This window comes from Streptopelia decaocto (genome assembly GCF_964273445.1).
Source record: "Streptopelia decaocto genome assembly, chromosome: 1".
Classification (NCBI taxonomy): domain Eukaryota; kingdom Metazoa; phylum Chordata; class Aves; order Columbiformes; family Columbidae; genus Streptopelia; species Streptopelia decaocto.
The window spans coordinates 149227595-149240974 of record NC_138663.1 but is presented as its reverse complement, the minus strand read 5'-3'; the positions used below and the strand labels follow the sequence as shown (position 1 = coordinate 149240974).

The window sequence follows — 13380 nt, the reverse complement described above, 5'->3', positions numbered from 1 at the left end:
AGCTAAAACTATAAATTCTTCAAGGAATAATAACTTTTGCCCACAGTCTTCTCCCTCTTTTTAAGCCAAAATGGGCATCTTGTTTCAGTTTTTCTGAACAAAATGGAAATCACAAGGAGCTCACTAGCTCAGCCTTTTTTTTTTGTTTAATCTGACAGGTCTCTAAGAACTGCAGGAACTTCCTTTGACAAGAGGATAGAGAATATCAATACTAGCAGAAAACTCCATTAATTTAGCTGTACCAAGCGGACATTAAAGAAGAGATGAATTGAAAGAAGATAGGAAAGAGGCAAAGTCAGTTAAATAAATCAATAATGAATTTGCTACGCAATTATCGATGAGTATCAAAAGTATTTGGAATTCACTGTCTGTAGATATTTTCTCAATTTTTTTCTACTTACCTAGACCTTTTTGTCCAGGGTTTTTAGCAAAGTTAAAAGTAAACTGATAAAAATCTTTGAACTTTGCTGGATCCTTTAGCTCTTGTTCCAGTCTTGGCAACAGCGCTTTTAGTTTTTCTGTGGTGTCACACCTGTTCAAAAGAGGTTACATTATTTGTCTAGTTTTAGAGTAAAATAGAAGTTCAAAACAGAGTCTCTTTCTGGATAGCATTCTTAAAAATAAACACTTATATGTCTTTACTAAACGATTGTAAGTGGAACATTATACACAGCCATCCATTAAGTACACGACTCAAACAGGATTCAGTGGTCTAACTTCTTTTCTCAGTCTCTTGATGAGTTTATGAACTCAAACAGCAGATGTTATTCTGTTCTTAAAGAACATATAAACCCCACTGCAATCTGCTATCCTTTCTGCTTTTATAGCTGTGGTAACACAAGGGTGTGGATTTTTGCTTCCATCTAGATAGTCATTACTTATTCCCTGCTCTACATATAAGAAGAGCTGCACACTATACTTAAATTTAAACCACAGAACACTTGTGGATAAAACTTAGGAAAAAAAATGAACCTTTGACAATAACTCAATGGGTGATAAACTGTTTGAGAGCCTGGCACAGGCAAGCTAAGATACAATCAAGGTACCGAGATTCTAGCAGAAACATATCCCTTAATAACACAAGACTGGAGCATTGTTCAGTGAAAGAACTTAAGCTGACGAGGTGCAATTTTTCAACAAAAAGGGTCTCCCTCATGCCATGGAATCAAATGAATATTCAAGGCTTATAGGATATTACCAGTATTTTGAATTGTACCCAGAAACTCAAAGTGAAGGAAATAGGTTTCAGAGAAGCAGCTATCATAACAAACATCTTGCATTTGAAAGTTCTCAGTAGCTAAATGTTTGCATTTATTCCAAAGATTCAAGAATAATTGTATTAAAGGATGGATAACCACAGCAAAATGCATAAAATGCAGATTCCGTTTTAGCCGTATGACATGGTACAGACAAAAATAAGTACCTTTCTGGCCTCTACCTGATGGCAAAAAGATAAAGAATACTGCCAATAGTCTTTCTCCAAGAACTTCAGTTTCATGGAAACTTGATCCAGTTAACAACAGGGGCAATGCTAAAAACCACAGACACTGCACCTCCAGTATGTAACAAAATCACTCAAAATTCTCCAGAAGCACTATAGCAGTGGCAAGCAGGTATGATCAGATGATGCTCCCAAGAACACAATAGTGTGTGTTGAACAGAAAACGGTAAAAATCACAGATCTCTGTGGAACTGTATCAGAGACAGTCCTGAGGACATAGGAACCATGTGACAATAGTTGCAAAACAAAATCTAAGCCAGAAGCCACAGTTGGTTTAACAAAACCTTTTAAATCAGTTGTATCAAATAATGTTGGCAGCTTTTAATATAACAGCATGAGCACTTCATTGCTGTCCATGGCTAGAAAATCATAATTATTCTTACAATCTCTACCCAAAGGGACAAAATGAAGCAGTGCACTTCAGATGATACCAGTTGTTAGTTCATCTCAACACCCTTATGTAAAAAGGAAAGCTTAGAAAGAAGTCAATAACCGATGAGGTCAGTAACAACTGACTGCTAGGAGTCCTTGCTCAAGAAAGAACTATTCCATTTGCAAGAAGTTGGTCTACTGTATAAAGGTATTGATAAGGTGCCATTCTAAAGTCAAATGAAATTATTTAGCTACAAAAAATACGCACAAGTAATAAACTGTAATTCTCCACCTATCTAATGCAATCTGTTCAAAAAAATAAAAATCACTTTGACACCTGTTTATATTACTGCATCTCTTCCAAGGGAAAGATATGGTGATAAATGCTTGACTTTATTGCTAAACAGAGGCAATGTAGTTTAACTTCAAAGTCCACTACCCAGAACAGCTCCATAATCCAGGAAGGAAAAAAAAAAAAAATATATATATATAATGGTTACATCACAGAGAAACTAAACAACCTTTTCTACTACCAACACCACCATTTTTATTTCAATTTCCTATAGATATTCTGTACAAATGTAGTATCCAGTATACAAGGCAGTAAGAGAAAACTATGGTTTGTAAAACTGGAAAAAATAAAAATGTTGCATTTGGTGGTGATAAGGTAAAGAATTGAAGGTTCTTTTCTGCTTCAACAGTGACTGAACATTTTTTTTTTTTCCTTCATACATCTCTGGTGACTTTGAGCTTTTAACACAGTCCAACTCAAAACATTTACACAGCCATGTATCTGTTTGTATGAATTACATTAATAGATCAGTCTGTTTTCCTTGCTGTACAGATAGGAATTATTTTGCTTCACCCTTACTGGGGTCATTGTTAAAGCCTTTGTAGTAAAGCACCAGCTTAAGGAAGACGGGACATTACAGGCATTTTTGAAGCTTCACACTTAATTCAATTTAAAATGTTTTAAATGTAAACCAAGTTCAAGCCTTATATTTCAAACTACACAGAAATGGATACTTACCCCAACTCTGTCATACCATCAACAAATTCCTTTTTACTGAATTCACATTGAGTGGCTGCCCTGAACTTCCACGCTACAACCAGAACACTGATACTGGCTGGGTCCAGGCTTAAATCATCACAGAACTGTTGAATTCCATCAATGCCAATTTTATTTTCATCTTGTGGGTCTGCAGTTCAAAATACAGAGAGGAGAATTGTAATTACTTACAAAAAATATTTACAAATAATTATGTGCACAGCTTTCATAAGCTTCACAAATGTCTTCACTTGAAATCTAGTTAATTTTAGAAGTAACTTGAAAAGTATCTGTAAATAGATTAAGTTTTCTGCAAACTTACCTAGAAACTGGTTTACAACTTTTTCCTAAATTCATCAGCTAACATCAATGAAACAGTTTTGTCTTCTCTCCAATACTCTATGAAAGATCTGAATTAACTGTGGAGATGCCTAACTATATCTAAAACCAGTAATGCTGATAAACACATCAAAATGTACAATATATTTGTTGGTTAATATGTATTAAGACTTAAAAGGAAACCAAAACAAAATAACCCAAATAAAACAACACCTACCAAGTGAGCCCACAGACTTTTTCCTGATAGGGATATACAATAATTTACCATAATTGTTTAAAGACCACAACTAACTCAGACATCTTTGGTTTTTAGTTATAAGTCAGGGAAACCACCAAAACATTGCTCAAAAATGCCTTAGCATAACAGGTCTTAACCTGAACAACACAACCTAGGAAACACTATGTTTCAGTAATACTAAGTTTACTACCTTTTTGGATGTCAGAACCACACTTGGTAACTACCTACACATCACTGTAACAATTTTGTAACTGTAACAAAATTCTCAATCTCTCTCAAAAAAAAAAAGAAAAAAAGAAAAAAAGAAAGAAAAAAACCCCACAAACTAAACCACCTGCATGCAAACTTAAAAATTGGAGGGCAAAAAACCAAAACAAACCACTAAACAACAAAATAATACCTTTAGTTTTCAAAGCTTGACAATTTACACACTACAAAACTGTCTTTCTCAGCTTTTGATAGAAAAATATGTCAGTATTGTAAGTTTGGGCTATGTAGAAAAGTACCCTTCAAGTAAATTTAAGATTAACTCCTTAAGCTGGTACGATTTTCAATCATGCTATTTTTTAAGTCCTTATCCGATGAGTTCATTAAAAAAAAAAAATCAAGTCTAAAGAAAACTTTTTTTTCTTTTTTCTAAATGAGAAGGAGGGGTGGTTAAGCCAAGGTCTCTTTTCCAAACAATGTAGTGGAAGAAATGCAGAGAGGAAGTTAATTTAGCAAAGTTTTATATCCATTAAGGATTTACACTCATGGTATAATTCAGTGACCTTTGCACAGGAATAACAAGTAAACATGTCTATTATACTATATGCCAGATCTAATTCTAAGACATGTAAAATGCATTTCTTGTATATTTGGGGAGTAACTGAAGAACTAAAGGCAAAGAGTGTTGAAAAATTCTGATAGATTTCAACAAAGACTGTTTCATCCTTATCATCACCTTTCACATCATCCAGGTAACTTGGAACAAAAATGAAACCGTTGTTTTGATAGAGTTGCTTGATAAACAGATAAGAAAAGTTACACAAAGCACATAAAATGAAAGAGCTCTCATCTCGGATTTCAAATATGTATGTAGTATTCTATAGGCCCTGTAGGACAAAGGAATTCCTTGTTGAGAGGCAAATGATTCAGGTCTAAGCTACAGATGCAAAAAGGAAAGGTGCTTGGCTTCTATTGTTTTCTCTCCAATCTTGCAAAGGTTTTGTTCAAGTTTACAACTTTATTCAAGTGTTAAAGTGCTAGAAGTGAGAAGGTGTGCTGCTAACCAAAACATGGACATAAAGCTGACTGGACTTTCTTTCACAAAAGCCAAGTGGTGCAGTTTGCCTCTGCTAGAAAACAAGGAGTGATAAATAACCTTTGCTATTTTTTTCATTTTAGATATTCTTAGTAGCATTTACGATTTTGTATATATTTTTAGACTCAGCAATCTCTAAGACTGACATATGAGGAGCAAGAAAACATATAGATATGTATATATCTTATACATAGAGTAAAAAAAAAAAAAAAAAAAAATCAAAAAAGTGATTCTCTGGTTAAGATTTTTTTTCCACATAGGAAATGCTAGTACTGCTGATTCTTTGTCCCTACACAATTCATTATCATATAATAATGAAACATTGAAAAATGTTTATAGTTAAAATAGAATACATAATCTAAAGATTAAAAAAAAAGGTGGAAACAGTATCCTAAGAAGAGCATAAAGTGTGTACAAAGCATGCCATATACTGCAATTAAAAAAGTACATAAAATCATAGTTGAATAATTGTTAAGAGTTCATTTTTTAAAACACAAGACGTATGGATCTCAGCTGGGGCTGGTAATGGTTGCAGCCCACTCTGCTCTGACAAGTAAAGAACGATGTACACATTCATGTCAGACAGCCACATTTCAGAAAGCAGTTACCTGAATTGTGTACATTCATATATTTACATGACTATATTTTCCTTTTATTTTTTGTTCTTTTTTGAACAGTGGTGTAAAATAAAAAACAATGGAAAAGAAACAACTCTGCCTTCAATCCACTCCCCTGCAGTTTTCCCTCCAAGCCTCTCTGAACAAGCACATCACTTTTGCTGGAATACACCATCACAAAGAATAAAATAAGGATGGACTAGTTTTTTAAGTTTTCTTCTTCGACTGTTTTGTCAGACTCCTAGCTGTAACATTATCTGAAACATTTTTATTGTAATGTATAGAAACACAACTATATTTGCACAAAATTAACTCCTCCAAATATTAGCATAAGAATCATATGTATTATTTTGCCACACAAAGTGCCTTCTACATATATTTAATAGCAGCCACTGCCAATAAATCAAATAAGATGTGTAATAAGCTTTGCTCTCCTTTCCATCATATGTAGCTGATGCTATTTCCCTGTGATAGGTTTAATTTCCTACTGCGAATTTACTTTAAACTCTACAGAAATACATACAGAAATTGTGTTCTGAACATTAAGACCACCTAAAACCTTTTTCATTCTTATCTCACTATTGTAAAGAGTGAGAATCGAAAGCTGGCGATCTTGCCTTGGAAGTCCTTAGGAACGGCAGAGGGAAAAGCAGAAATACCACCCAAACAAAATAATTAGGAAAACAAAACCAAAACACACACAACAAAAACCCAAGCCTTACCTTTGTATCGATTATACAGTTGTTCTAATTTCTTCCTGTCTACTGAATTTTTCATGGATTCTTTGTAGTACAAGTCTGGATTCTGGAAGTAGTTGTCTGTTGCCACTTCTAGTTTCCACTCATTCTGCATCAAGCAGTATATAGCAGTCCTTTCACCAGCCTGGGTAAATGCCATAAACTGGCGGACCTTGTCCTTCTGAGACGATTTAAGTTTATGCTTTGGGATGCAAAAGAAGCAGGAAAGGCAATGAAGCTAATCCAGAAGTTTGTTTCAGCATTCTACTACTAACACCTATCTTTAAAAGGTTTTAGTTTTCTTGTTGATGACAACTCTCACTTCAGAGTTACAGGAAGACAAAGCCTTGTTCTTCTGCAGTTAAAAAGACAGCATTTTCTTCTGAAAATTGAAATGACAGCATCTATATATACATTTTTAGCAGCACATATTCTAGCAGTAATAAATTTGTATTTCTGCTTTATTGCTCACATATGCTTAAGTTTTTCTGTTATGTAACAGCAATAAACACAAGTTTTATCATGTAACAATATGGTTATCTTCTGAAAAATATGCCTAGTGGTTACACAAACAAGAATTACAAAGGCACAACTTATTCTCAGATTCTGTATAAGTCCTTCATACACACAGAATAACTGCTTAGCAGTTTTTGTAATATTTTCCAAGCAACAAAGAACATAGTTTAATCATTTAAAGTGAAATCTGCTGAAAAAGGCAGAAGCTTTTCTCACATTTTTGTTAGAAACCATCGCCAGCAGAAGACATAAGACAAAAAGAAAACAGATAAAGCAGACGTCAGAGATTTGCTGAATGTTACAATGAGACTATAAAGTTGCTGTAAATGTGATTTAAAACTTTAACTCTGAAAAAGATGTTTATACTATTAACATGCTAAACAGCAAAACTGCCTATTACAGTGGCATAGAAGAACCAATAAGATGTTCCTCTTAATGGCAGTTAATTGCAGCAACCATATCTACACAACATCCCTAAACTTGTGGAAACCCCAGGATGCTGGAACAGGGATTTGATAGGGATCAAATTTGCTATTAACATAGGTTAACATTATTCTTTATGTGAAACTGGAAGGAGACAGCTTAAATCAAACTCTGTTTTTTATTATATTCTGACAACTTTCCAATTTTGTTAAATCACACTCTAACACATGCTCTGCGCCCACAATTAAGCTGAGAAATTTGTCTTAAGTTCCTCACTACTGCTTAAATCATCAGGTATAACAGCAAATTTACTGGTCTCTTAAAATATCAGGGGGAAAAACTGAATCGTGATTCAGTGAGCAGTAAACATAGGACCATCTTTCAGTTTACTTGTTATCTCTCGTACGCATATGGATGGTGACATCTTGACTGCAGATGGTCCTGAGACAAGAAATATGTCATGTAAACAAGATAAGGACCTTGGTCTTTCCTACAAGATTTTTTCAATTTTATATAAGAAGAAACATGCCAAGTTTATTTTTATGCAAGAAGAAACATGTAAAGTTGGAAAAGAGCTGCAAAAATAACTCTAACTTATTTTGACAAGAAAATACACAATAATCCTTTGACTGCAAGCTCTGTGTACCTCCCCCCACAATTTTCATTAAGGTCTAACTATGAGAGTCTCTCTGTACTAAAATCTCCTTCAGTTACATAAACTTATTTTCAGCAACAAACTTAGTGACGACTGCTTCACAACAGAGGCCTCTGACAACACTTCCAAAGTAAAAACCGTGTCTTCTTATATGTCTACTTACGCCAGGCATTTCAGGATATTTTTTTCTAGGTTCAAAATGAAACACCGAGTTATTTGAAGAAATCAGAGATAAGAAACGCATTCGACTATGCAAGCTACTACTCCGCCATGGAGTGCAGTTTCAATGTCTTGCATAGCAGACAGTGGTACCGATACACTCGCCACCGAGCAGGGGGGAAGGTCTGTCAGCCGTGTTTCTAGCGAGACTTCTCGCTAAAGGAACCCAGACAAGGAGCTGTACTTCGCATCAAGACACGACTGAGTCACGTTTTAGGAGTCCTCTCTAAAATCTTAATGACATCCCATCGCAAACCCTAAGGAAGCGCCGAAGCAGCAAAACGCGCGGGCTGCGGCGGCCCCGTGTGAGCCCCTTCCCGGGACAGCGCGGCCGCTGCCAGCGCCGCCCGTCCCGCCGCCGGCCCCGCCGCCTCGTCGCTCCCCTGCGCACCCTCCCCGGGAAGGGAATTTGCACCGCACCTTTCCCGCTGCCGCCGCTGCACCTGCCGCGTCCCGGGGCGGAGATGGGGGGGGAAGCCGGCGGGATGGACCCTCCCGTGGCGGAAGGCGGGGCGGCGGGAGCGAAGGACACGGGCCTCCCGACAACCTGCCCCGCCGGCCCAAAGCCCAAAAAAGGGAAAGGTACGCGCCGCGCCGGCTGCCGGCGCTCGAAATACCCGCGGCGCCGCCCGCCCCGCCCGGCCCCCGTCCTCCTCCCCCCCGCCCCCAGCTCCCGCCCCCGGTGACCTTCCCCGCTCCCGGCCCCGGCGGGAGGACAACTCCGCACGGTGTGTGTCCCCCGCTCCGTGCGCGCCTGGCCGCTCGTCCCTCCTCACCCCCAGCCCCCCCGCCTGGCGCCGTCCCCCCGGGCAGGGGAGCGGAGCCGAGCGGCGGGAAGACACGGGGGGGTATGTGTGGGGAGTGCTCGGCTCACTAGCCCAGTTAGTTGAGGGTTGTTGAGTGTTGTTTGGGGTTCCCCCCGCTCCCCAGTTTCTCTGCCTCCCCGCCCCCGCTCCAACAACCTACCATGTTATCACCGGCGCTTTGACCAACTTCACCGCCCGGCGCCGCCTCCCGCGCAGGCGCGCACCGGCCCGCCTTGGCCGCCTATCGCCGGCCGCGCTCCAGGGACAAGGCGCAAAGGCAGAGCGCGGGGTTGAGGTTCGCGCCGGCGGAGCCCGCGGCCCTCCCTGCACCGCAGCCCTCCCGGCACCGCCGCCCGCGGGGAGAGGCGGTGTCCAGAGGGCCCGGGAGCGCCACAGCGGGGACTACGCCTCCCGGCGTGCGCCGCGCCGGAGAGGGCCGGAGAAGGTGGGGGCGGGAAATGGGCGGAGGGAAGAGTCCACCGTTACGTTTCCCATCCCACGCCGCGAGGAGGCGCTCGGACTACAGCTCCCGTCCGACTCTGCGCTTAAAGGTGCCGCACGGGCGCGCGGTGACCGGCGCAGGGTGAGCGAGGCGGCCGTTGCGCGGGCGGGAGAGGCCGTTACCAAGGACAGGGCTCCGTGGCGCCTCCCGTCAGCGGCCGCCGCCCCTTTATCTCGGTGCTCGACGCGTCGCCGTCCCGGCCTTGCCGCGCTTCCCTGGCCGCTGCCGGCCTCGCTCTCTTCCTCAGGTGAGCGGGGCGGAGGGAGGAAGCAGCGCCCGGAGCCGGCCGCCGTCTCCGTCTCCTTCCCCTGGGCGGCCGGGCCGGGCGCCGCTCTGAGGTGGGCGCTGGGCGGTTGCCGGCAGGGGAGTGGGGACCGTGCGGTGGCGACAGGTTTGGACCTACGGCCGCGGGGCCGCAAAGTTGAGTTACCGCTGCGGGGAGCGCCGGCCGGGTGGGCTGCGGGCCGGCCGCCTCCATCCCTCCGCCGCCATGAGGGGGCGGGAAGGGACTGGTCGCTCCTAATCTTCCTCCGTTCTCTCTCTTCTTTCCCACTCCCGGCCTTCCTCAGGGAGAGGTACCGGCAGGCGCCGCCCGGAAGCCGGCCCGTGAGAAGAGGAGAGGCGGCGGCGCAAGGAGCCGCTCTCCGCCTGCCATTGCTCTCAGGTGGGTGCGCGGCGGGGCAGAGGCGCCCCTGCCTCGGCTGCCGTGCGGGGCCCGGGACGGAGCTCGGGTTGAGAAAATGGGTGGGTGGTGGCGAACCGGCAGGTGTGGGAGGACCCACAAAGCGTTTTGGAAGAGGATCAGGGCTCGTATTGATGGCAGGGTCTAATACTAGCCGGATGAAATCCGGTACTGCCGTATCGTGTTCAGGAAGGGAAAAATCGGGAAGATGAGCTGCAATCCATCAGAAAATAAACGGTGTTTAAAAAGGACTCCAAAGCACAGGAGTTCCCTCTGATTTGATAATTACTGGTGCGTGGAGAGGAGTGTGTTTTGGTTTTTGCTTTGTTGTTTTTTGTTTTTTTACTTGCACTCTGAAAGACATTTATTTTTATGTGTGAGGTCATTATTCCCTTAAGAGCTTTTGAGCGCTAACCCAGGTGACGCTTTTCCAAATGGTGTTTGTTGGCCAAGCAAAAAACCACTGTTACTGAAACAAAAGTGTACTGTGCCTGAACCACGGTGGTAGGTTCACACAGTGCAACAATGGGCAAGCTTACTAGTATAAATCTCTGCTCAGAATTTAGTTGATGTGGTTTGATAATGCTGTGTAAGATGTGCAGTAGAGTGTTTTACTCACCTCTCTGCAAATGGAAGCTTGAATATTCACGAGGCGTTTTTTTCCCCTTCTTTCTTGCAGGAATAGGTTGTAATATATTCAGCAAAATCTCTCCCCCAAACATGTTAAACAGGAAGAGTATTACTCTGTATACATGAGAAATATTTCCTTAAATATCACTGCAGAATTTTGTCAGGTGGTGAGGATTGTTACTTTTTCCTGTTTTTCTTAAAAACAGCAATCCTTTCAAAGTTGTAAAATATTTCAACTTAATTATTTTATTGACATTAGAGTGATGTAGACTTACTTCTGCTTCTTCAGTTACACTTTCCGTGCTTCATTTTGAATGTTTTAGCTCTTTATGTTGTTAAACCCTAGCCCATAGTCACCTATTGATACCTAAATACTTAGGCTTGTATTTCATGCATTGAAAAGAAATAAACCAACCCACAGACAGGTTTTCTCAGTTCTCTCTGAAACGGAGATGGGAGGGAATTTTGAAAACCCAGGTAGCATGTGGCTGTGCTTGCCATCTTCCCTTTCAATACGTTGATGATAGCTAGCTTGGATACTTGGGATTACAGCTGCTACTGCATTATAGGGAAAGAAGATTCCTTCTTAGGCAGACTGCTTCCAGATGGATATGTCCATATGGTGGTTCTTGATTAAGACTCTTGGCCCAGAGATCAAGATTGCAGTTAAAGTTTTAGGCAAATACCTGCTCTATTGATCTACTAATACATGGTATGTGTTGTGCATTTTTAGAATGTCATGCTTCAGTGATGAATGTATGTTTTGTACATACATTTAGATTTGTGGTGTGCATGGTTTTGTGTGTATTTGTTTTGAAGAAAATATAACTTGGTTATTTTACAATAATGTCAGTATTTTCTTGTAGGATCTGGGGGAGGGAAATTGGTTCTTATTTTTGAGGTTATATCCTGGTGGTTGTTAAAAGCAAATATAGCAGTTTAAATATAGATTTTCAAATAGCTTCTGGGAAATGAAGTTATGAATGAATTTATTTTACTTTTAGTGTTCTTATGACACTTTTAAAATCATGAGGGTCAATAACTAGCTTTGAAGTAACACGCTTCAAGGCCATGTAGCCTGTAAGGTGAATGTCTTTGATCCAAACTAGTAGTGCTCAGAAGTCCAGGAAGTTTTGCTGTTATTTCTTTACTGTAGGAATGTTTCTTTCACAGGAACGATTTATAATGTAATCTGTTTCAGTTACACTTTTTTTCTTATGTTTTGTATAGTTGAGTGTGTTAATGCTTCCGGGGCTATATAAGTAACAAATGACTATGATGCGTTTTTTTTAGGATAGGTTTGAAAAAATACAAAAGACTTACTCGTAGATAAGAAGGAGGAGTTCTGGTGCTAGGTTGAAGTACAGCCCATGGATGGCTTTTGTCTCATCTAAGAGGTGCAGATGATTGCCATGTGATATGACTAAACTTTCCATTCAGTGTTTTTAAAACAATATGATCTTTAGAAAATAATCAAGGGGAAAACAAAAATCTGTCAATAACCTTGGGTTGTTTCTTGTTTTGACAGCTGTTTACTGAGGGAGACGATATACATTCTGTTAAAGATCATAGTGTAGGATGCAGTCTTAGGTTTGTTTTCTACATTTGTTTGATATAATGGCCCAACATTATCATGTTTGATAACTGATTGGTACTCTTTTGCAGCATGGTATATGTACTGGAGATGCAGAAACCATGTAGCAGAAAGCTTTAAGTAGTTGTGGATTATCAGTTTCTCCCAACAGCAATAAAAAGTGAAGAATGAAGGCGACTGGATTTATTTCCCTATGGACGTTGGTTTCACTGCCTTGTGGCCACTTAGCAAATCCTGCAGAACATGAAGATGTAGTAAAACATGCAATAAAGCTGCACCGTGGGAAAGGAGCTGTTATCACTCAGAGAAAGCAGTGGGTGTTGGAGAGCTGCAGAAAACTGTCTGGTCTTCTTCGCCAAAAGAATGTTGTTCTCAACAAACTAAAAAGTGCTATAAGAGCAGTTGAGAAGGATGCAGGACTGTCAGATGAAGAGAAACTTTTCCAGGTGCATACCTTTGAAATTTTCCAAAAGGAGCTAAATGAAAGTGAAAACTCAGTCTTTCAAGCCATCCATGGCCTCCAGAGAGCTCTACAGGGTGATTACAAAGATGTTGTAAATATGAAAGAAAGCAGTAGACAGAGACTGGAAGCCTTGAGAGAAGCTGCAATTAAGGTTAGTTCCAAAGTATTAATATTCTACTTGGTTTTAAATTTATTATGGCATGATTTCAGTCTGTTTTAATAAAAAAGTGGATCTCCATAAAACTTGCAATGTTTACTGTTTAAAATGGATTTTGAATGAAGTATTTGTTCTCATTAGTAAAATTATAAGTAATTCTGCTGTAGAGCTTTAAACTTACTAGTAGTTAATAATTCTTATTGCAAAGCATAATCATAAGACCTATGGCAAATAATTTAAAGGGGAAGGAATACAAGAAGTGAGTCAGCACACAAAGCACAGTTACACTAGACAAGCCAGTGGGATTATCGGAGTGGAAATAATGCCATAAATTGGCAAAGTACTAACTGTTGTTTTTTTCCATTTTAAATGAGCATTGCTCAACCAAACTATACAATTTAAACAGAATGACTTATTGCGTTTAATTTCTGTATTTGTATAGATGTGGGTAAAATGGACATGCAAAATATGAGATGGCTAGATTTTTAATCTCAGTACAGCACTCCTAACTTAAGGAGTGGTGGCTTGAAAAATAATGCTTCCAAGAAAGAGCTGGCTGAGATAACTTTACCAAGAAA

At 40.6% G+C, this 13380-nt stretch overlaps 2 protein-coding genes across 13 annotated transcripts in view; one reads left to right on the top strand and one right to left on the bottom strand.

The window, feature by feature from the left end:
* DCUN1D2 (defective in cullin neddylation 1 domain containing 2) overlaps nt 1–9126 on the bottom strand; it is a 28604-nt gene extending 19478 nt beyond the window's left edge. For 2 of the 6 annotated variants that reach the window (XR_014184037.1, XM_082052358.1), the window contains exons 1-4: nt 7913–8380; nt 6141–6357; nt 2904–3072; nt 402–532 (exon numbers count right to left, since the gene is read on the bottom strand). Coding sequence is in view for 5 of the 6 variants with exons in the window: in XM_082052358.1 (XP_081908484.1) it covers nt 402–532; nt 2904–3072; nt 6141–6357; nt 7913–7993 (598 nt within the window). In the remaining variant the exon portion in view is untranslated. The other 4 variants (XM_082052359.1, XM_082052361.1, XM_082052362.1 and 1 more) reach the window with 4 other exon arrangements.
* A 205-nt stretch (nt 9127–9331) lies between these two features.
* Nucleotides 9332–13380, top strand: part of TMCO3 (transmembrane and coiled-coil domains 3) — a 35314-nt gene continuing 31265 nt past the window's right edge. The window contains exons 1-3 of one of the 7 annotated variants that reach the window (XM_082051766.1): nt 9332–9523; nt 9846–9940; nt 12254–12796. In XM_082051766.1, the coding sequence (XP_081907892.1) occupies nt 12350–12796 (447 nt within the window). In that variant the 5' untranslated portion in view covers nt 9332–9523; nt 9846–9940; nt 12254–12349. Of the gene's footprint in view, nt 9524–9845; nt 9941–9984; nt 11986–12116; nt 12797–13380 lie in introns of those variants that run through there. The other 6 variants (XR_014183965.1, XM_082051765.1, XM_082051764.1 and 3 more) reach the window with 6 other exon arrangements.